Below are 22,793 nucleotides of genomic sequence, written 5' to 3'. Positions count from 1 at the left end.
AAATAGATTGGATATGCCAAAGTAGAAAACTTAGAAGTTATAGAAAATAATGAGAAATAAGATGTGAGAAGTAAGAAGTTAGGGATTATTACTTTTGAAGGTTATTAAAAAGAAGATAACTATAAGAAAATAAATAAAGTTGTTGCATATATATTAAAGTCTATATCAGAAAATAAAATGTGTGTACACACAAAAATATAAGCATATCTCTTTATATATAGTTATAAATATTGTTTTGTTTAAATTTGATACATTTAAATTGAAGATTGGATTGTTTTTAAAGTAATGTAATGAGTTAGAGACATATAAGAGAGGGTAAGTAACTTGAAAGTGATAAAAGAACTAAAACGTGAAAATCTAAAGTAAAATATATACACCATAAAACAAGGAGTTTTCTATATATACACATACATAATAAAAATAAATTAATATTTTTTACTAGAATGCTCTTTTTTATAAATATTAAGATACTAATCTCTCTCTCACAAAAAAAACACACACACACATATATATATATATATATATATATTTTGTGTGTGTTTTGTCTTTTAAAACCAATTTCAAATTTTGAACTAACAAATTCACTAAACCTGAACAATTTAAAATAGATTAAAGAATACAAGCATGGCTTGCATGACTAATATCATTCAATTTGAATGTGTAAAACTCAAGTCCAGTACAAAACCACTAATAAAACCTACATTAATAAATTCAATTCAAATACCTTTAAATATAATATTAACTCTTTCAAAATCAATTATCAAATAGTTTCGCTTCCATAAAAATAATAAATAGAACTGTAAAATATACCAATATTTTTTAAAATTTAGCGAAAATCATTAAAAGAACAAAATTCAATTAAAAGAATATTATTTTTATATGAAAGAACTGACGAACTTTCAAAAATCAATAGAACACCTCAAAACTAATAGGATCAGTAATATATCAAAACACTTGCAATTAAAAAATAAAAATAAAATAATTTCCTCTAAATTTAATTATGGTTGAACAAAATTGTTTTATATTACAAATACATGTATGATTTGTTAAATCTCATGAAATTGTATACGTAAAAAGAGAAAAATTTGGATATAATAGAGGCAGGGAGAAAGAAGACGTAAAAAGAGAAAAAGAAAATAATATGTCAATGGAGGAAATAGTTGTGTCATGGATACACACGATCTCAATTCAAAATGTTGTTTCCGTAAAATATGTTACTTATAGTAATATTTTTTAATATTTTTAAAACTAAAGTAATATTTTTGAAGTTGTTAGAGTAAGTGACAACTTTAGTTAAATTGTTAATTAAGACTTAATTAAAGTCCTCTCATGATGACACTCTCTCACTGTAAAAACAAGATTTCAGTTATATGAAATTTATATTGCTAATATTTTTAAAAACAAAATTGTTTGTTTTATTTTTTAAAATAAAATAATTAATTGAATTATTAAAAATATAAAAACTTTGATAAATTTTATAAAGTTTTGAACAAAATTTTTTAAACGATCATACATTTTTATAGCGAATTAAGATTTTTTTATAACGAGAATTGAAACGTGTTAGAAAATGGGAGTTATTTTTTTTTATTTTTTTAAAAATAAAAGCTTTCATGTTAGGCATCACTATACCAATTAAGATCTCAGCTAGACTGACACCTCAAGTAACAACAATCATTTACTATCACATGAAAAAAAAATATTATTAAACAAAAGAAAAAAGAAAAAAAAATACAAAAATATGGGGACTAAACCAAAACACATATGTTAACAAAAACGATATATACTATTATGGGAGTTATTTGAAATAAAGTACGCAATATTATGGTTAATTCATGAAAGAGATTGAGGATATAATTTTTTTTTTTAAAAAATAACTATTTACTAATAAATTTTTATCTTTTTATATTTTTTGAGACATTTTTGTATTCTAGATTATTAGTTTATGTTTTAGGTTTAGGGTTTTAACATCACTTTTTAATTAATTTTTCACTTAAAAAATAATTAAATATGTCTTAATTTCATAAAAAATTAAATTAATGATCTAATTTTTAAAAAACAAAATTTTTTAGTTAAGCAAAGTTGAAGTCGTGTTCTTTATGCAAAATTTCAGTATAAATTTGATAAATTAAAATTGTGTTATTCATGCCTAACTTCAGTAATATGTTTTTAAATTGTGTAACCTTTCACTATGACAATTTTAATTAAACCTTAATTGAAAAGTTAACTGTCATTTCTAGTTCTAACTACTTGAGTTGTGATATTTTTATACTAAAATTGTGTCAATTGTAATACAGTTTTGATGTAAAACACATTTTGATATAAAGTCATGCGTCTCTTATACAACTTTTTCATACTAAAGTCATATCAACAAAAGTCATATCAACAATGTATAACTTACCCAAAGTCTTAATAATAATAATAATAAAAAGTTGTACATTTACTTAATATACATAACAAATTACACCATATCCATGAAAAAAAAACGTAGAGAATACGTTACACTATTTTAAAATTTTAAAAGAGGTTTTAGAGGTCTGTGTTGTGTAACCATGATTGGAGTGTATTGGTGAAGCATTTAGAGCAATAAATTGATTCTCTTATTCTATGACATAATTGGGTGGGAGAAAGTAGACATTATTCCTTACATAAAAAGCACTTTTTTGGGGGGAGAATTGAGACAGTTTTAAGTCATAGAAATTATTTTGAAAAATTGATATTTTCTTATAAAGATTATTCATATACTTCTATATCAGAGTTTGAATCTTTCATGATATGTTTTAAGAAAATGTTAAAATGAAAATGATCTAAGTCAGGTCAATCTCTTACGCAAAAGCACTTGTTCATAGTGCCCCTTCAATGGATTGCGTTTGAGTATGAAAAAGCAACAAAGACCATAACTTTAGCTTGGGGTTTGGAAAGAATGACACCTGAATTTCATTTTATGATGATATGATGTTGATATATATTTGCTTTCTTAATCAGGAAAACAAAAGTGTGATTAATTCTTAATTACTGTAATATGTTATATTATTAATTATTATTATTATTACACGTGTCCTTCAAATGTTTCTAATCACTGTTGTTATGCATATAATTAAAATTTTATTGACGCGGTTTGTGGGATCAAAATTAGCACCCCCCCACCAAACCCCGCGTAACTTCTTTTGCCCTTTGGAAAGCTTTTATATATTTTATAGAATGAAATTCAGTTCCGTCCATTGTATACGTATGCGTGCATATTTATATATTTTAAGTACTTCCTTTGTCTGTATTCAACTGTTTATTTTTTTTAAATCTTTCAATTTATCTGACATTTTGAAAATTCAAAAATATTAAAACAAAGGTATTTTATAAAACCAATACTAAATATATATTTTTAAAATATTCATTAATGAGAATTTATTTTAATATAACTTTTTTAACTTTATGAATTTTGCATCATTCAATCACGAATATAGTTTTACTTTTAAGATACACTTAGACACTACATGTATAACTATTTATACGATGTTATTAATTTATAAACTGTACAGAAGAGACAGTGACACTTTGAGTCACTAAATACACTGTTTATATTGTTTTCCCAAACAAACAAAAACCTTAAAAGCAGACAAAGTTTGGTATAGTTTTTGGCTCATAGGTTCTCATAAATAAGCTCAGATCCTCCTCTTCCTGGTTCTCTTCTTCCTTATCCCTTACCCTCTCTCGTATAAAAGAAATCTAATTCAACAAAAACATGGATCTGGCTACACTGTTACTAGCCGTGGTTTTCATTGCTGGCCTCATAAATATCTTCTTTCACGTACCCAACAACAAGATCACTACGTGCCTTCAAAATTTCCTCCCCAACAATGTTTTCAAAACCAAAACCACCCTCGCTCCTCCACCAACGACCAAGGAGGAGCACGGTTCCTCGAGGAAGAAGAAAGAGCTTGAAAGGGTGTTTTCCACTTTCGACAAAAACGGTGACGGGTTCATAACGAAGCAGGAGCTGAGGGAATCCCTGAGGAACATCGGAATCTTTATGACAGAGAAAGAGGTGGATGATATTGTTGTGAAGTACGATTCCAACGGGGATGGATTGATCGATCTTGAAGAGTTTTGCTTGCTGACAAGTGAGTGCATGGGAGGGAATAAAGAAGGAGGGGGTGAGAAAGAGGGTGGTGTTGGGATGGAAGGGGAAGAAGAAGATGAGGAGGTTAATCTAAAGGAGGCTTTTGATGTGTTTGACAAGGACAATGATGGGCTTATTTCGGTGGAGGAGCTAGCTTTGGTGCTTACTTCGTTGGGGTTGAATGAAGGGAGAAAGACTGAAGAGTGCAAAGAGATGATTAAGAAGGTTGACATGGATGGAGATGGTATGGTCAATTTCAAAGAGTTCAAGAGAATGATGATGAAGGGACCAAAACTTAATGCATAGTCCACTGCTACCACAGGTTTTTTCCTTTTTTCAATTCAGATCACCCATCATTAACTCCAAAAACAAAACACTTTGAAATTCTGTGTATATATGATGGCTACACATCATCATGTATACTTTTATTTTCGTAGAGATACATGAAATTTCTCTGATTAGGAAACGTAGATTCTTAATTAATTTTCCATGTTTCTGCAGTAACTTTTATGGCTGTGATCCACTATATTTTTTTTCTCTCTTTAATATTCGGGATTTGTAGCTTTTTTCTCTTTTCTCCATGAAATTGGGAAAAGTAAATTATTGATGTATGGAGTTTTGATGTTGTTTCTGGTGCCTCACATGGTGGATAGGGCCAAACTTACGATGTTAATTATGAAGATTATTTCAACGAGGAAGATTATTTTAAGCAAAAGCCAGTTTGATTGAATGCGAAGTCCAATCAAGAAAAATCTCACTTTCTTTTTTTCTCTTCAAGACCCTGAATGCATGTGATCTTTTCCAATGTCCTAACTTTTTAATTATCTTCACCACATATTAATAATTCCTAATTTAATTTGGTAGACCTTGTAATAATGCTTTGTTTGCCAAGTAAGCCTACGTACTCTGAAGGACATCTTTCAGTTTAAACAGTACAAACTCAATTGAATTTAATTAAACGAAAAAAAAACTTTAAGTTCCACTCAGATTGTGTTTTTATTATGGCAAAAGAATAAAAAAAAACACTTCAGAGTATTTCAACAGTATACAAATAATACTATTTATATACAAATAAATAAAGTGTAATATTCTATTGTTGACACCAGAGAAAGTATGTCTGATACCTACACATTTTTATTGTGTACATATTTCAGTACATAGAAACACATATTCAATTATCCACATAATTCCTTAAATATTCCTTCACCGGATTACAATTTAAAAGACAATTTTAAAATTATATTAGTTAAATTACAGTTCTAAATTGATACTGAAAAGAGAAAGGACATTTTTCTTAAATGAATCAATTTTAAAATTATATTAGTAAAATCACAGATTTAAATTGTTGTCTTTCAATTTACAATTATCAAAATAAGGTTTTCTTAATATTTAAAATGTATGCCCTAAATTTTCCACTAAATTTCTTTCCCCTTTTTTTCCTTGATTTTTTTATCTGAGTAAGTGTGTGTCTCGTCACATACAAATTTAATAGCATACTTTGCATACAATGCATTTTAAATAAAATTGATTCTGAAGATAAATAATTTATATTTCAATGTTTTCTTTTAAAAATGTGCTAGTAATAAATTTAAACATTTTGTTTACTTAAAATTATTTGAAGAGAAAATCAGTTTTAGATCCAAAATTAAATTTTCAATATAAAAAAAACTAAAATTACGAATATTGTTTAAGTCTTGATGAATAATTTTAATTAATTATAAAGAAGTATTTAACTATAATTTAATTTCCTTTATTTTGAATGTAAAATAAATTAAAACATGATATAAACAAATTTGAAACACAATAATAGTCAACAATGAATATTTACTTTAGAAAAATAATTATAATCACAAATTAAAAACTAATGATATTTAAGCAATTATTATGTTATTACTTTAGTGATAACAGTTTGGTCGTGACTAAATATCATTAAATTCTAATTTAACATCTTAAATAGTTAATTATATATATATATATTATCATGCTTTATTTTCTGAAGCATATCATTCATGTAATGTGGGTGGGGTTGCTTGTTTGTTTTCCCAACTCTTCAAAGTGCTTCTAGAAAAAGCAAAAGTGTATCATGGAATAACAATAAAAAAGACTCACGCTTGCTTTTTACATGGTCCACTATAAGTAATATTTTCTTCCTTTTTTTTAGAAAAAAAAAAACAAGACAAAAATTGCTAATTTAATTGTCCTTTGATAGGCTATGTTTGCTTACTAAACGATATTACATCAATCTTCTACACTAAAATAATACTATATAAAAAATATATTCAAAATAAAAGTATAAATATTTATTCTATGAGTACAATTTGTGAAAAGCACGAGAAATCTATTCAACATTTATTTTTTAAATGTTCTAATGCTTTGCGTATTTGGAGTTGAGTTTGGTAGATTTTTCCTACTTCTCATTTTTCTAATAAGGATAATTTTCTCTCTTTTATTAAGAGTGATGGTAGTCAAATGGTTAAATTGATTAAGTTTGTTGTGATAACTTTTTCTATTTGGATGATATGGCGTATAAGGAATTATGCTCATTTTCAGGATAAGATTGAGGTTTCATGGGCTATTTCGATTATTAAAAATTTAACTCGTGTAGTGAGAAATTCGTCTAAAGCTTCAATGAAGAATTATATGTTGGATTTCAACATGATCAAGTTTTTTGGTATTAATACTCGTACTGGTAAAGTTCTTTGTTTTTTTCTATTAGATGGGAGTTTCCTTGACCAGACTGAGTTAAAATTAACATTGATGAGGCTGCTAGGGGATATCTTGGTCTTGCTACTTGTAGAGGTATTTTCCGTGGGAGTATGGGAGAATTTATTAGAGTTTTCTCTGCGTTTCTTGAAGTTTGGACTACTCTGGTTGGTGAGTTTTATGGGGTTATAGATGCTATGGAGGAAGCTCAAAAGATGAGGCTTACTAATGTCTGGCTGAAATGTGATTCTGTTTTGGTTTGTGCTACATTTACTGCAATGACTAATGTTCCTTGGATACTTCGTAATCGATGAAATATTTGTCTTAATTACTGTGAAAAAATCAAGTTTAAGGTTACTCATATTTTTCGTGAAATGTGTGTGCCGATAAATTTACTAATTTATGATTTATTCATAGATAGTTTTTTTTTGTTAACATTTGAGCTTTGGCCATATTTTTGTATTTTTTTTAATAATATTTTTTGTCATATGATGACAAATTATTATTGTTCCTTGAGGTGTTAGCATAGCTGAGATGTCAAGTTGCATGGTGATGCATGAAAAACAAAACTATATTTTTTATTTATCAAGAGAGAGAAAATATAAAATACTAAAAAAAACATGTTAAAATTTATAAATAATTTTAATATATAAAAATGTTGATCTCATAATTTCTTAATTTATGTATTATAAATTTAAAAGTTTAAATGAAAACAAACAAACCAAGTAAAGACTGGTTAACATTCTTTGCGACCGGACCCTTATGGCCCTGATATGATTTGAATAAATAAGAATAAGTAGTCCTTTGGTAATGCGCAATAATTTTATTTAAGTTAAAACAACCTTATCATTTAAGTATTTTCCTTTCTCACACCAAGTCTGTGTCTACTCTATGGTGAACTCATGCCATATTTAAAGCCATACATCATTATTAAATAATTAATAATTAAATTTGATATAGTAAAACTCATGATTATTATTTTATATAATTTATCTTACAAAATACCACACTATCGTCCTTCAGAAAAACCCCCTCTCTCACACTCTCTAACCACAATCTTGATTAATTAGTCCAAACCCACCATACACCATCATGTATGTGGGCAATCCATTAGGGAATGACTGCAAAAAATGACAGATTCACTCTTCGCATCAGGTTGTAATCCTTTTGTCTCAGCAAAAACATGATCATTCCTTAAGCGCAAGTTGCTAGAAGCTTGACAAAAACGATGGTGGCAGCAGAAAACACCACAAGCAATAGACAGTTTAACTATATCGTATCATAAGGGGCTTACTTGAGGCAAGTCATATCAAATCTCTATAACACATCCAAAATATTGATCACATGAGAATCTACATCAAAAAGCTAATAATCTATATGTAGCATAGATATTTTTTGCCAGATCATTAAATAGGAAGAGTTGAACGCATAGTCTTGTTTTTTCTTCATGATTAGTTAAACTACAGAAACAGCCAGATACAGTTGATACCTAGAAAACATCTGGATGAAAACGTCCAGGGATGGAACTGCTTTGCTCTGCCTGCTTTAGGTGCATTGTCAATGCATAATTATTTACCTCTAAAGCTTTCACCTGCTCCTGGTACTGTGACACTAATTGCTTCAATTGCTGCAACTCTACATCTCTGTCTTCATATTCTTTTTGGCGTTCGTGCTGAATACAGATAGCACGCTTCAGAATCACATTTTCTTGAACGAGAGCCTCCATTTGTTCCTTCAGCACAGTATTTTCCTGAAGTAAGCCAAACAATGAGTACATCATATCACACCCAATGACTTTTATTGGAAGGAATTGAAAGTGCATTTGTGCTTGATATATAGGTTGACAATAGCTATGCTGAGAAACATCTAGTTAAATAACCTGGTGGAAGTTTCGCTCTGTTTCAACACTTGCTCTCATGCAAATTGACTTCTCCAAAGCCTCTAACATTCTTGACGCTCGAGCTTTGGCGTCATCCACGTTTGAAGCATTCATCATTTCTTTAACAAAAAGTTCCACCCATTCAGCACCATTTGTGGGATAATTTTTTCCAGCAACTGAATCCTCAGAAGCTGAAACTTCTGCATCATATCGCCCTTCACCTACTAAAACAACCACTTCTTTCCATCAATATCCCGAAATGTTCATTTGTATCATGAAACAACAAATAAAATCAAGGTTCAGACTACCAAAACTGGCCTAATATAATAATACATTATAAGGGTGTGTGGCCTAGTTCATGAGATCAGGGATTGTTTTCTGTTTATAAAAAATAGCTCAATATAGGTTCAACAAAAGCCATTAGAATAGAGATTATATTTAGATTAATATACTTCAAAACCAAAACTGATCTAATATAAAATATAATACATTTTTTTTATAGTTTGATTGAGTATGAAGTAACAGCGAAGTGAAGAGACAAAAAAAAGCGCTTATAATTTACTGCGCAAAGAACCTATATTAGCTGTCCACATAACATATATTGATCAATTACATACCTGTTTCACTGGAAAATGCCTTAAAAGAACCAAAAATATAAAAGAAAGAAAACAAAAGCACCAATTAATGCAAATTACATTTATGATCAAATTGAAAGAGGTTTAAAGGTAACAACCTTGCGATTGAAGAGTAGCATCAGATGCAATGGGAGTGGAATGAAGAGAAGGAGGTGGTGGTGCTCCTAAGCGGAGCTGATTTAAGCTTCTGATAGCGGAGTCGATGTCGTTGCCGCAATCTTCGAGGGCTTTCTCCAGGAGGTGGTTATCCATGTCAGGGAAGAAGGCGGCGAGGTGGAGGAGGAGGGAAGAGGGAGAGAGGCGAACCGGGGAAGAAGAAGAACAACAACGGATCCTCTTTGGGGGAAGCTCTTGGAACAACGCTGATCTCTTCCCGCACACTATGATCGCAGACATGTTTCGATCCTCTGCTCAATCCGCGTCCGATCCGCCCTCGCCACCGCCACCCACGCAACAACCGCTCATGCAATCGGCCGCTCAATTACCTCCGATCTCCGATTAATAACCAACCAATATAATAGAAAGGATAAGCAGACAGGGAATAAGGGAATATTTTTTTATATCTATGCTTATACCAGAGTTTCCTCACACCTTACTTTTCTACTGTTCCGTGACACCTCGATTAAGTATTCAATATAAAATGCTGATATATACACTAAACAGTAAATACACAGACTTCACACTTTAATAAATTAATATTTTATTTTTTAATTTAAAAATATTATTATATACCATGTCTAAGGTATGTTATTTATTGTTCATAGTATTCTGTTCAATATATCTTATATTTTTAATTAAAAAATAATTCATTAAATATATATTTAATATTTTTCTTTTTTATTATTAAATATTTAATGTTATCAAACTTACAAGTAAAACTATTTTGCCTAAATCTTGGTTGTTGAATATAAATTTGTTGCTACTCACTCTAAGTAATCTAGCATCTTTAATAGTAAAAAAAAAAGTTTCTTTAAAGAGAAAAATGGGGACATGCCGATTTTATACTATGATGAGAATATTCTAAATTATGATGTTGTTATATCGGTTAAGCATACTTTTGTAACTTCTATTGCTACTATTGATGTTGTTGTTCAAGAAGTCAACAATGATTGATTTGTTGTTACTAACCTTGTTGAAGATATAGAGATTGGGTCCAAATCTCAAGATGATATTTCTCCTTATATGTTCTCGTTGGAGAGTGTTCATGAGTCAGAAAACTTGCTACAAAATTTGATACAAGAAAAGGACTCCATGCTTATTACTAACAAAAGAGTTTTATCTAAAATTGTCTCTAATGATTTGATCTTGCAAAATTGTTTTGAATCCCTTTCAGGTTTGGAGGATGTAGTGGCAAAAACCAATTGCACTACCCAAGTTGAGTTGGCTTTAGACAAAATGTTGCATCTCATAGTCTAACAGATCTTGTGCTTCATGTTGTCGCTCAGAAGACTACTCTTTTGACTATTATGTTTGATATAGATGTTGCTCTGGAGATTAATGCAATCTTCTTTTCAGGTGCTGCTTTGTTCCTGAAAGAATGTGAAATTATTGTTAAGTATTTGAATGGTGAGGCTGATACGGGACAATCTCTTACAAAGTGTTTGGATCTGGGGGTGGCACTGTTATCGACGATGGATATTGAGTGTCACCTCCGTTTAGTTCCAGGGTTGCATGCGGGTGAGGGAGGTGATGGGGAGAAAGTTAAGGGGTTTAGGGGTTCATGTGAAGAATGAAGAGAAAGGAGAGAGTAGTGAAGGGAAAGTCATGTCACACATTGAACTTACGAATCTACCCTTGCTTTTCTTCATTTATTCTTCACGAGTCTCTCTTCCACGCAACGACAAAGCTTAAGCACTGTCACTGCCATGCACTATTGCACTCTTTACGCATGGCATGAGATTCCTGACTTTGGCTCAGGAATCCTTTGACCACATAGTGCATTTGAATGCTATCAATGCATTGGGTGAGAGTAGACGTGTGCCATAAATTGTTGTTTCACTTGTATATAAAACCATGGTTGTGAAACTTCAGAGTTCACTCAAAGAAACTCAAACTATATTTACAGACTTGTGAATTGGTTCACTGGGCTTGGAGAGGTTCGTGAAGCATCAGAGTGGTAGGGGAGTGAGTTTCGTAGTGATTGTTTGATCTAAGGTTAGCATTGTCTTGATTTTGTATAACAGATAATCAATTATGGATAAAAAAGAACAAACTACATAATCTATTATGTTGCTAAAAATAATGGATAATCTTATATTCTCATTTTTATCTTATATTCTATTTTAAAAAATGAACATCTTTCATACTTATATCCAATCAATACAAATATTTATCGTTAAAAATTAAGACGAATTTAAATAATATTCATAAAACCAATTCGTTTGCTATCTCCAAAGTGTACAATTTATTTATCCGTGTGTAAAAAAATCAATGTATATTAAATTGTGCAATTATCTGTTCCTGCTAGGGAGATGGGACCTAGAGAACTATTGAAGTCTTCTTCTCCTTCCTTCGGTCAGGCAGGTGACTGGGTGATGAACTGGGATTCTTATCGTCCTCCTGCTTATCCTTCGGCACTCGGCACTCGGTCGTCGGGTGAACACCGAATGGTGGGGGTACCTGCGAAGGCACTCCGACGCTCAAGTCAGTAAAGCGGGTGGTCAGCTCTCAGGTAGGTGAACAGTAATAAATGACATACCTTACTCCTTGAAATGCGTGCTATTTATATTATTCTAGTGGGCCTACCTTGTTGGGCCCGTTTATCGAGGTGGATACCGCTTAGGGTTGCATTACCTAATTCTTGATGATGGATTAGCTTCACTGATCTCGGTTTGAGCGTTAATTGTAATGGGGTTCGGCCATCGGCCAAATTCTCATGGTGAGGGCCGGCCATCGGCCAAATACCTGTGGTCTTCGGCCGTCTCAATTAAGTTTTCAAAGGTCTAGGTCTCTCGGCCAGGTCTCCAAAGGTCTCAGCCTCTCGGTCTCTCGGCCAAGTCTCCTAAGGTCTCGGCCTCTCGGTCTCTCGGCCAAGTCTCCAAAAGGTCTCGGCCTCTCGGTCCCTCGGCCAGGTTGACTGGGCATCGGGCAGCCAGGTGGGTCCCAGCCTCGCCCAGTACCGGTACACTTGCCCCCCAGGCTCAAGGGCAGATGTGTCAAATATGTACACCTGCTTTTTTTCTGACTTGCGCGTGTCTTTGCCTTTTAACACGTTCACGATGGGCGTTCTTCGGGCGCTCAACGTGACGCCCACCCAGGTTCATCCGAACACCTGGGCGTCCCTTCAAGCCTTTCGCTTGTTGTGCGACGTGATGCGCCTCCATCCGTCTCCCTCTTGCTTTCTTTGTTACTATGCTTCTCATCCCGCTAAGAAGGCCTCGTGGCATTCGTTGGTTGGGCGGACGGGTAGCGTTTTGTTCGACCTATTTGCTGGCTCCTACAAAAGATTTAAGGAGCGTTTTGTTAAAGTCATCATTCGGCCGGAGGCGACGACCATCTTTTTTAACGAGTCCGGTGGATCGAGGTTCCCTCTCTACTGGACTCGCGAGCCTTGTGGCTTCAAAGAGTGGCCGAGGCCGACAGAGGGTGCCGATGAACTAGAAATTCTTGCGCTCTTTGACGCCCTCCCGAGGAGGCTTCCCTATCGGACGCTGATCGGAGCTTACGCTAAGCCTAGGCGTTGGGCGGCCGTTCGGGGTATGAGTTTTTTATTTTTGCGTTTAGCCTGTCAGTCGGTCAGTCGATTTTTATCGTTCGGCCTTTTCTAACTTGTATTTTCTTTTGCAGAGACCATGGTGAACGAGCGACCTAACGCTGTTAGCGTGCTTGACAAGCACCGATAGAAAGCGGTCGAACGCAAGGGTCGCCGCAGCTTGGAGGTGATGCCTCCGGCCAATGAAGTGGCAGCCAGGTCCAGGGAACAGGCCGGTCCTTCCCAGAAGTCCAGGAAGCGGCTGAGGGAGGGTAGCAATATTGCAACTACCGTCCGGTCGCCCGGTTCGATGCCGACGCCTCCTCCTCCTCGTCGAGAGGTGGTCGAGGTGGCGCAGCCCTCTCCCCACTCTCGCTCGGGTTCTTTTGATGTCGGGGCGAGATCTGGGCCGACCCCCTTCGATCTCCTGGGGAGCAGCCATCAATTCACACGAAGGGTGCGTGTGGCGCTCCCCGATGAGTCTCGGGAGTCGCTTCGGGACGTCACCCCTGCAGAGCTCATGAGGAGCGGCCTTGAGCTCGTGTGTCGCTCGGTCATGCTCTTCCAACACGGTCTCCAGGCGCAAGACCGACACGTGGAGACCGTGTTGCAATTAGAGCATCAACTCTCGGAGGCCACCCAGTCCTTGGAGCAATCTTTGGCCGCTAACGCTGACTTGTCCACCAAGATTGCCAAGGAGTCGGCCGAGAGAGAGTTGGCCCAAAGTGAAGCCGGCGAGGCGAGACGACAGCTCGAGGCCGAGAAGAGGAGGGCGACTGCTGAGGTCGCCCAGTTGAAGAAGTGGGCCGACGAGAAGCTCGCGGAGTCGGCCGCTGAGGTGCTTGCCCTTAAAACTGCCAAGGCCAAAGTCGAAGCTGAACTCGATAAGAATTATGACAAGGCCGAGGAGTTACTGAAGTAGTGTTTTGAAAGAGCCGTGCGTCAAGCGCACGTGCTATATGGAGGGCCGCCGGCTACTGGGGAGTTCGACCTTGATTGTGAGGTTTATCAGGGTCGGATCATACCGAGTGCCGAAGTGGCCGCTCTGACTGCTCAAAGGGCTGAACCGGGCGGGACCGAAGGAGGGGAGGCCGAGGTTCAGGGTAGGGAGGTCGAGGCCGAGGAGGGTGAGTGCGGGATTAGGTTTATACCTTTGGCCGGGTTGTGGCCTTTTCCCTTTTTCTTTTAGCATCCTCCGAGGCTGGGGCGTGGCCTTCTTATTTTGTATTTTGATGTATCGCCCGGTGCTTTTATTAATATATCGTCCAGCTTCTTCCTTTATCATTTTGTATTAACAATTGACAAGTTAACCAATCGATCTCCCACTGGTTCGGGCGATTGGCCAAAACTTACGAATGTATACGAGCAAGTAAAACCTTGGGCGATCGGCCATGAACTGTGAGTGTTTGAATTCGAACAAGTAAAAACATGGGCGATCGGCCAGTAATTGCGAGTATTAAGTTCGAATAGGTAAAATATGGGCGATCGGCAATAAATTCGAGCTAGTGATATACGGGCGAGATCGGCCATTAATTGCGAGCGTTAAACTCGAGCAAGTAAAATACGGGCGATCGGCCATAACTGCGAACGTCGAAATTCGAGTAAGTAAAATATGGGCGATCGGCCACTATTTGCGAATGTTGAATTCGAGCAGGTAAAATTTGGGCGATCGGCCACTAATTGCGAATGTTGAATTCGAGCAAGTAAAATGTGGACGATCGGCCATTTGTTCGTGATTTTCATTTAGACGAGAAACGGGCGGCCATTTATCGATCGGCCATTTTATTTTGATTTTTAATCGAGGTGAAAAACGGGCGGTCGGCCATTTAATTGCGATGCTAATCGAGCAAATTTGGTGAGCGTTCGGTAGGCCGGCACTTGCGATGTTAATCGAGCAAGTGGGCAGTCGGTAGGCCGGCACTTGCGATATTAATCGAGCAAGTGGGCAGTCAGCCATTGCTTGTTCGGTAGAATATTTCCAACACTTTGATGAAAACGTCTCGTTAAAACCTCCCTGGTTGGGTGAGGAAAGAGTACGTGATTTTATTGATTTTAGCTGTAATAGAACTTGAGGTGTGTGGCATTCCACGTCCTCGGTACAATTTTTCCTGAAAGTCATTCTAGATGATAGGCTCCTCCTTGTGCGACTTCTCGGACTCGGAAAGACCCCTTCCAGTTGGATGAGAACTTCCCTTCATTTTTTCTTGCATCGCTGCGCATTCTCCAGACGAGATCGCCCTTCTGGAAACCTCTCGGCCGGACTTTGGTGTTGTACCGTCTGGACGTCCGGGCTTTGCAGGCAGCCTCCCGAATCTTGCTTTTGTCACGGAGCTCACTTACCAAGTTGAGGTTGACCGCTAGGCTTTCCTCGTTTAGGGTGAGATCGAACATTTGCCGTCGTATGGTGGGCTCGACAACCTCAACTGGGATCATGGCCTCAATCCCGTACGTCAGACTGTAGGGTGTTTCCTGTGTGGTAGTTTGGGGGGTGCACCTGTACGCCCAAAGTACCTCGATCAGTTCATCGGTCCATCGGCCCTTTGCTTTTTCCAGCCGTTTCTTCAGCTCGTTGAGTATGACCTTGTTGGCGGCCTCGGCCTGTCCATTGTTTTGTGGGTGTTCCACCGAGGCAGTGATGGACTTGATGCCCAGGTCGTCATAGAAGGACTGTAGGCCTCGGTCGATGAACTGTCGGCCATTGTCAGTTACTATTGTGTGTGGGACGCCGAATCGGCAGACAATGCTCTTCCATACGAAGTTTTGCACATTCTTCGCCGAGATGGAGGCGAGGGGCTCGGCCTCGATCCATTTTGTGAAGTAGTCGACTCCCACCAGGAGGAACTTGGTCTGCCCCTTCCCTGGGTAGAATGGGCCGATAATGTCCATCCCCCACATGGCGAACGGCCACGGGGAGATGATGTTGTGCAGTTCTTCCGGCCTGGTGTGGAGGAGGGGGCCGAATTCTTGGCACTTGGCACATTTCTTTACGTATTCGGCACAGTCGCCCTGTATGGTCGGCCAGTAGTAGCCGGCTCTCAAGACCTTGGCGGCCATAGTTCTCGCCCCGGTGTGATTTCCGCAGACTCCTTCATGGATCTCGACCAGGATGTACTCGGCCCTTTTGCTGGTTATGCATTTTAGCAGGGGGGTTGAGTAGCCTTTCCGATACAAATCTTCGTTGATCATGGTGTACCGGGCGCATTGTTGCTTCATCGCCTTCTCTTGGTCGGTCGTGCACGTGTCGTCCGTCAGGTATTGGATGACGGGTGTCATCCAATTGTCGGCCTCAGCCTCTTCTTCTTCTACAGCCAGACACTCGGCCTCGGCCTCCGTCACACTCGGGTGTCTCAGCCATATTTGTATGACCGACCTCTGATGGCTCTTCTTTTTGGTGACCGAGAGCTTGGACAGGATGTCGGTCCTCTTGTTGTCCTCCCTCGGTATGTGTTGCAAAGGTGCTTTGCTGAAGCGGGCGATACTGTTTTTGGCCGCGTGATAGTACTGCTGCAGCAAAGGCTCTTTAAGCTCGAAATCTCCATTGACTTGGCCGACCATCACCTGGGAGTCGCTTTTGCATGTGACCTCGCGCGCTCCTATGTCGTAGGCTAGGTTCAGACCGGGCAGTAGGGCTTCGTACTCGGCCTGATTGTTGGTCACCCAGAATCCGAACTGGAGGGCTTGTTCCAAGAAGAGGTCGCTCGGCCCCTCCAGGACGACTCCCTCTCCACAGGCTATTTTATTTGAGGAGCCGTCCACATAGAGAGTCCACCCGCCTGAGAGGGTGGGTAGCGGTGTCAGCTCGGCCGAGAAGTCGGCCAAGCATTGAGACTTGATGGCGCCCCTCGACTCATAGCGTATGTCGAACTCGGAGAGTTCGACCGACCATCCTATCATCCTCCCTGCAAGGTCCGGTTTAGATAAAATTTTAAAAATAGAGTAGTCGGTTCTTACAGTTATGGAGTGATTTTGGAAGTAGGGGTGCATCCGCCTTGCCGTGAGGACGAATGCGAGAGCCACCTTCTCAATCATCTGATATCGGGTCTCGGCCGAGTGGAGGGTTCGGCTGACAAAGTATATGGGTCGCTCCTCGCCCTCGGCTTCCTGCACTAGGACAGCGCTGACTGCTTCTTCCGAGACTGCTAGATATACCAGGATTGGGTTGTCGGGCCTCGGCTTCTGAATGACGGCCGGGGATGTGAGGAACTCCTTGAATTGTTTGAAGATTTCCTCACATTGGTTGTCCCAGACGAATTTTTTGCCCTTTCGGAGCAACTGAACGATCGGCCTCGTCCTCTTGGCCAGGCAGGGGACAAATCGAGAGAGGGCGGTCAGCCGCCCAAGGAGTTGTTGTACCTCCTTCACGGTGTTCGGACTTCTCATGTTGAGTATGGCCTGACATTTGTCGGGGTTGGCCTCTATCCCTCGGTGGATGAGCATGAAGCCTAGGAACTTTCCTCCCTCCACCCCGAAAGTACATTTTTCGGGGTTGAGTTTCATGTTGACTCCCCTTAGAGCCCTGAAGACCTCGTCCAGATCCTTCAGATGTTGCTCGAACGAGTCGGACTTCACGACTATGTCGTCCACAAAAACTTCTACCGCCCAGCCTATCAGACCCTTGAAAACTTTGTCCATGAGACGCTGGTAGGTCGCCCCTGTGTTCTTGAGGCCGAACGGCATGACCTCGTAGTAGTAGTTGGCGTCGACCGTCATGAAGGTCGTCTTCTCCTTGTCCCTCGGGTGCATGCTTATCTGGTTATAGCCAGAGTAAGCGTCCAGGAAGCTCATAATTTTGTGGTCGGCCGCCCCGTCCACCAGGCGGTCAATGTTCGGGAGGGGGTAGGTGTCTTTCGGACATGCACAATTGATGTTTCTGTAGTCGACACACATCCTCCAGTTACCGTTAGGCTTGGTAACCATGACGACGTTGGCCAGCCATGTCGTGTATCGGGCCTCCCTTATGAATCCGGCCGACAGGAGCTTGCCAGCTTCCTCCTTCGCCACGAGTCGCTTTTCGTTGCCCAAGTCCCTCTTCTTTTGGGAGATCGGGCGGACTTCCTTGAATACTGACAACCGATGGGTGATGACATCGGGGCTCACACCCGGCATGTCGGTCGGTGTCCAAGCAAACATGTCGACATTCTTTTTTAGTGCGACATGCATGATCTCGGCCTCGGCCGCTGCCAAGGCTGTTCCTACAGCCGTGCTGTGTTCTTCGTCGAGGAGGGGGACTCTTCTTAGCTCTTTTCTCGCCTCCAGTCTGTCTTCGGTCGCCCGGGGGTCGAGGTCCACCAACACTACGGTTGGCTTGATTTCCCTCGGTCGGTCCTTCCTAGAGGAGCGGTCTTTTCGGGAGGATTTCCTTACTCTGAGGGGAGAGGAGTCGGCCCTTAAAGGTTCCACCCGGAGGCTCTCGACGTAGCACTCTCGTGCTTCTTTTTAGTCTACGTGGACCGTGAGAATGTCCCCTGTTCTTGAGGGAAACTTCATTGCGAGGTGAGGGGTTGATACTATGGCCATCAGCCGGTTGATGGATGGTCGGTCGAGGAGGATGTTGTACGAAGTGTTGGCGTCAATGACCAGGTATCGGATTTTGATGGTCCCGGTGCTCTTCCCCTCTCCGAAGGTGGTGTATAGGTCGATATAACCCTTGGTACCCACCCTCTCGCCCGAGAATCCTACCACGTGGTCATCGTATGGCATCATCTCGGTCTCGGCCATCCTCATAGCCTTGAAAGTTTTCCAGTAAAGGATATCTACCGAACTTCCTTGGTCCACGAGGGTCTTCCGTATGGTGAATCGGTCTATGTCGACCGCTATCACCATCGGGTCGTCTTGCTGGCGGTAGTCTACGCCCTTGAAGTCCTCATCCGTGAAAGTGATGGGTGGCATCCTCGATCGGAATGCCACCGCGTTCACCTGATGTACCGTCCGGAGGTGTCTCTTCCGAGCGTTGTTCGTGCTTCCTCCTCCGGCGAAGCCGCCGACTATAGTATTGATAACCTCTCGGTTAAATTGTGCAATTATCTGTTCCTGCTAGGGAGATGGGACCTAGAGAACTATTGAAGTCTTCTTCTCCTTCCTTCGGTCGGGCAGGTGACAGGGTGATGAACTGGGATTCTTATCGTCCTCCTGCTTATCCTTCGGCACTCGGCACTCGGTCGTCGGGTGAACACCGGATGGTGGGGGTACCTGCGAAGGCACTCCGACGCTCAAGTCAGTAAAGCGGGTGGTCAGCTCTCAGGTAGGTGAACAGTAATAAATGACATACCTTACTCCTTGAAATGCGTGCTATTTATATTATTCTAGTGGACCTACCTTGTTGGGCCCGTTTATCGAGGTGGATACCGCTTAGGGTTGCATTACCTAATTCTTGATGATGGATTAGCTTCACTGATCTCGGTTTGAGCGTTAATTGTAATGGGGTTCGGCCATCGGCCAAATTCTCATGGTGAGGGCCGGCCATCGGCCAAATACCCATGGTCTTCGGCCGTCTCAATTAAGACTTCAATAGTTCTCTAGGTCCCATCTCCCCTAGCAGGAACATTATCCAATTTATTAATTAGTGTGTCGTGACGAAAAGTAATGTATGATGAATTATGCAGTTATCTAATTTATCGACTAGTGTGCCCGAGAAAAAAACAGAATATAACAATCATAATTCCAATTATGATTTTGTAACATCATTGAAAATACATTTTTATATAGTATAATGGTTTGTACAAAAATTGAAGGAGAGATACAAGAAAAATATAAAAATGGTATAATACAAGAAAAACATTTGGTCAACGCTCTCAGCCAATGTTCAGTTGAAATTATGGAAGTGAAGAGTGACTTGTGGAGTAGGTGGGTGAATGTGTGTTAATCATGATTAAGTCAATATTGGTTGTTACATATGTGATGCAATATTGGTTGTTACATGTGTTAAAATTACATAGTGAATCTAAACCAATGTTCAATAAAATTATGGCGGTGAACAATGTCTCAATTGATAAAATAAAAATAAAAAATTGATAGTTTGATAATTTTTTAAGTTGTATATAATTTTTTATATAATAAATTTAAAAATAAATATATATAATAAAAAATAAATTTATAATTTAATATTAAAATAATAATATTGAAAGTTGTAATATAATTGTATAAAAAATTAGGATTCTTAAAACATACAATTATTCAAATGTATTTGAAGTTAGTAAGTTGATAATTTTTTTTTCCTTAAAAAGTTATCTTATTTCATTTCTTTACTCACTTTTATACTTGTTGCAAGAATTTTTTTTGTTCTGAAAGTTGTTATATTGCAATCATTACAATGAAAACTATGAAAAATAGTACTGGTCAAAACACATATCCATATTTGAAGATGTTATTAGAGTGACAAAGTCACTATGTTCATATGGTTTTGTCCTTAATTTTCTTTTACCCATTTTTTATGTGTTGCTAGCATTTTTTAGTTACACATTGTTGTATAATTGTATATTCATCTGAAAACTATCATAAATAGTGTATGTATAAATATTATTCATAAAATAATACTTTTTACAATTAAATAATTAAAAAATTACAATATATATTTACTAAATAAATTTAAATAATAATATTAACTAAAAATATTAATATTTATTTAAGAAAAATTAAACACTTCAATTAATTAAAAATATATGTATTTAAAATTTAAATTGAAAATAATAATATTCATATAAATAATCATTATTAAAAATATTGTTATGAAAATTAAATAAAATTAAATAATATTTTTTATGACAATTAAATAATTAAGAATATTAAAATATCTGTATTTATTAAATAAATTAAATAATTAAATTACATACAAATATAAAAATATTTATATTTATTAAGAAAATTAAATACTTAAAGTAATATAAAATATTAAAATATATTTATTATAATAAAAAAATAACTTCAATAATTTTAAATAATTTTAAAAAACTTAAAAATGAATTTTAGAAATAAAAGCAAATAAAAAAATCAATTAACGAACTCACGATTTCTCTGTTAGAATTAATTTTTTTTGGCATATGCATAGTGAGAAATCTGTTTACATAACTTATTTCTCACTTGGGAAAGAGTATTTGTTATATTTAAGTAATGGAATAGGTCATTTAAATAGATACAAGTAAAAATTAGGATATTATAAAAAAATGTCTACTCACTTTTTTTTTCTTTTTTCATCTAGACCACGTTAAAAAGTTTATAAACTTGTTCTCGATACAAAATGAAAGGACAAAATATTCTTTAACGCTATATTTTTATTTACACAGTCAATATTCATAATAAAATATTATATTATAATAATAATAATAATAATAAATATAAATAAAATATTATAATAAAATAATAATTTATAAAGTTATAATTTAAATACAAAAATAAAAAATAGGAGTATCAAATTATCATGACTCAAAATAAAAAACAGCTAATAAAGGACAGAGTTACCATATCACTTCTATTGGTCCAGCGGCGTTGGTTAAATCTGACTTCAGTGTAGGATATTTTGGTCTTTCAATAAAATAGATGGAGGTGCAGAGGAAAAACAGGGTTGCAGGAAGAAAGCAAAACCCAATAACAAAGGGCTTTGCTGTTCCCAATGGTACTTTTAATATGTTCAACTCAATTTTTTTAATTCTTTTATAAAATTAACAAATGCATTTGTACTGTGTCATGACCCATCACTTCACTGCACAACACAATAAAAATACATTTATGCTATGTTAATTTTGACACAAAAATTATGAAGTAAGGTATTTTTTTAAAGTATTCAAATTAAATATAAAACATATTACATGTCAAACTTTTTAATAATAATTGAATTAAATCAATGATAGCGCAAGCTATCTTTTTAATATAAATTGAAATAGCTATGGTACTAATTTCGATCATGATTAATTAAAGTATGATTAAAAAAAGTTGGATTAGGAGATTGCTAGTAGAAGAATTGACATTGCAGCTAACTAAAGTTGGATTAGGAGGTTAAGAGTTGGTGCTGCTGGTCCTGACTTGGGAAGAAATGATGGTTAAAGAAGTTCAGAAGCATATATAACAGATCACATATTCTCTTAAGATATGTTATGTGTGTGATGTTGATGCTTCACTCCACGCAAGTCACGGAACCCTGTTACCTTAAGTGCTTCATCATGTATTTCATTGTGAATGAGATGCATATGTTTGAGAAGCTTAACTATTTTTACTAATTTTGCCAATGATTAATTTTTCTGATTGATCTTGAAGCAAGAAAAAGATGTAGTTCTGGGCAAATTTTTTTTCTTTCATGCGCATTATTTGGGTTGAAAACTTTTTCCCTCCAACAAGAGAAAATGTTGTTTGGGCATATGATGAGGTTGAGTGGCATACACTGGTGACTATTCCGAAACCTTCATCCTTTGTTTCCTCATCTTGTTTGTGTTAGTGAGGTGTATACATGGTGGGGGCAAATGATGAGGACCCACAAACTTAGTGGGGGCAATTGGCATCACTTCTTTCCAACAAGATTTGTCAAGTTGCAAGCACAGTGTAGGAAAAAAAAAAGAATAGGATCTGAAATTGCATTCCATTGCCCCAAGCATCATAGAATACAATTTTGTTCATAGTTGGTTGATGAAATGACTCCTCACCAAGCAACCCTTCTTCTCCCTTCAACAAGAGAAACCCATTCCATTGCTCATCCATGTAGGAATATATCCTAGCCCAATGCCTAGAGAGAGAAAGAGTGATGGGATTGCACTCAAATATGCTCTTGACCATCTTCCTTTTAGT

General features: G+C 37.3%; 2 protein-coding genes across 3 annotated transcripts; one reads left to right on the top strand and one right to left on the bottom strand.

The window, feature by feature from the left end:
• The first annotated feature begins 3,491 nt into the window (after window positions 1-3,491).
• Window positions 3,492-4,829, top strand: LOC137807562 (calmodulin-like protein 3). Its single transcript, XM_068608257.1, has one exon. The coding sequence runs from the start codon at window positions 3,737-3,739 to the stop codon at window positions 4,418-4,420; it is 684 nt and encodes a 227-aa protein (XP_068464358.1). The 5' UTR covers window positions 3,492-3,736; the 3' UTR covers window positions 4,421-4,829.
• A 3,282-nt stretch (window positions 4,830-8,111) lies between these two features.
• Window positions 8,112-9,988, bottom strand: LOC137807561 (uncharacterized). 2 transcript variants are annotated; one of them, XM_068608255.1, is made up of 3 exons: window positions 9,430-9,988; window positions 8,697-8,920; window positions 8,112-8,567 (listed from the first exon to the last, which is right to left on the bottom strand). In XM_068608255.1, exons 1-3 carry the CDS (start codon window positions 9,725-9,727, stop codon window positions 8,307-8,309), a joined length of 783 nt encoding a protein of 260 aa, XP_068464356.1. In that variant the 5' UTR covers window positions 9,728-9,988; the 3' UTR covers window positions 8,112-8,306. The 2 variants fall into 2 exon arrangements, with proteins under 2 accessions (XP_068464356.1, XP_068464357.1); XM_068608256.1 differs by having other exon boundaries at window positions 8,697-8,917; window positions 9,430-9,966.
• Window positions 9,989-22,793: the final 12,805 nt, after the last annotated feature.

The sequence above is a fragment of the Phaseolus vulgaris genome, chromosome 3 (genome assembly GCF_000499845.2).
Source record: "Phaseolus vulgaris cultivar G19833 chromosome 3, P. vulgaris v2.0, whole genome shotgun sequence".
Taxonomy (NCBI): Eukaryota; Viridiplantae; Streptophyta; class Magnoliopsida; order Fabales; family Fabaceae; genus Phaseolus; species Phaseolus vulgaris.
The sequence above is the reverse complement of the archived record's forward strand: the minus strand, read 5'-3'. Positions and strand labels throughout refer to the sequence as shown.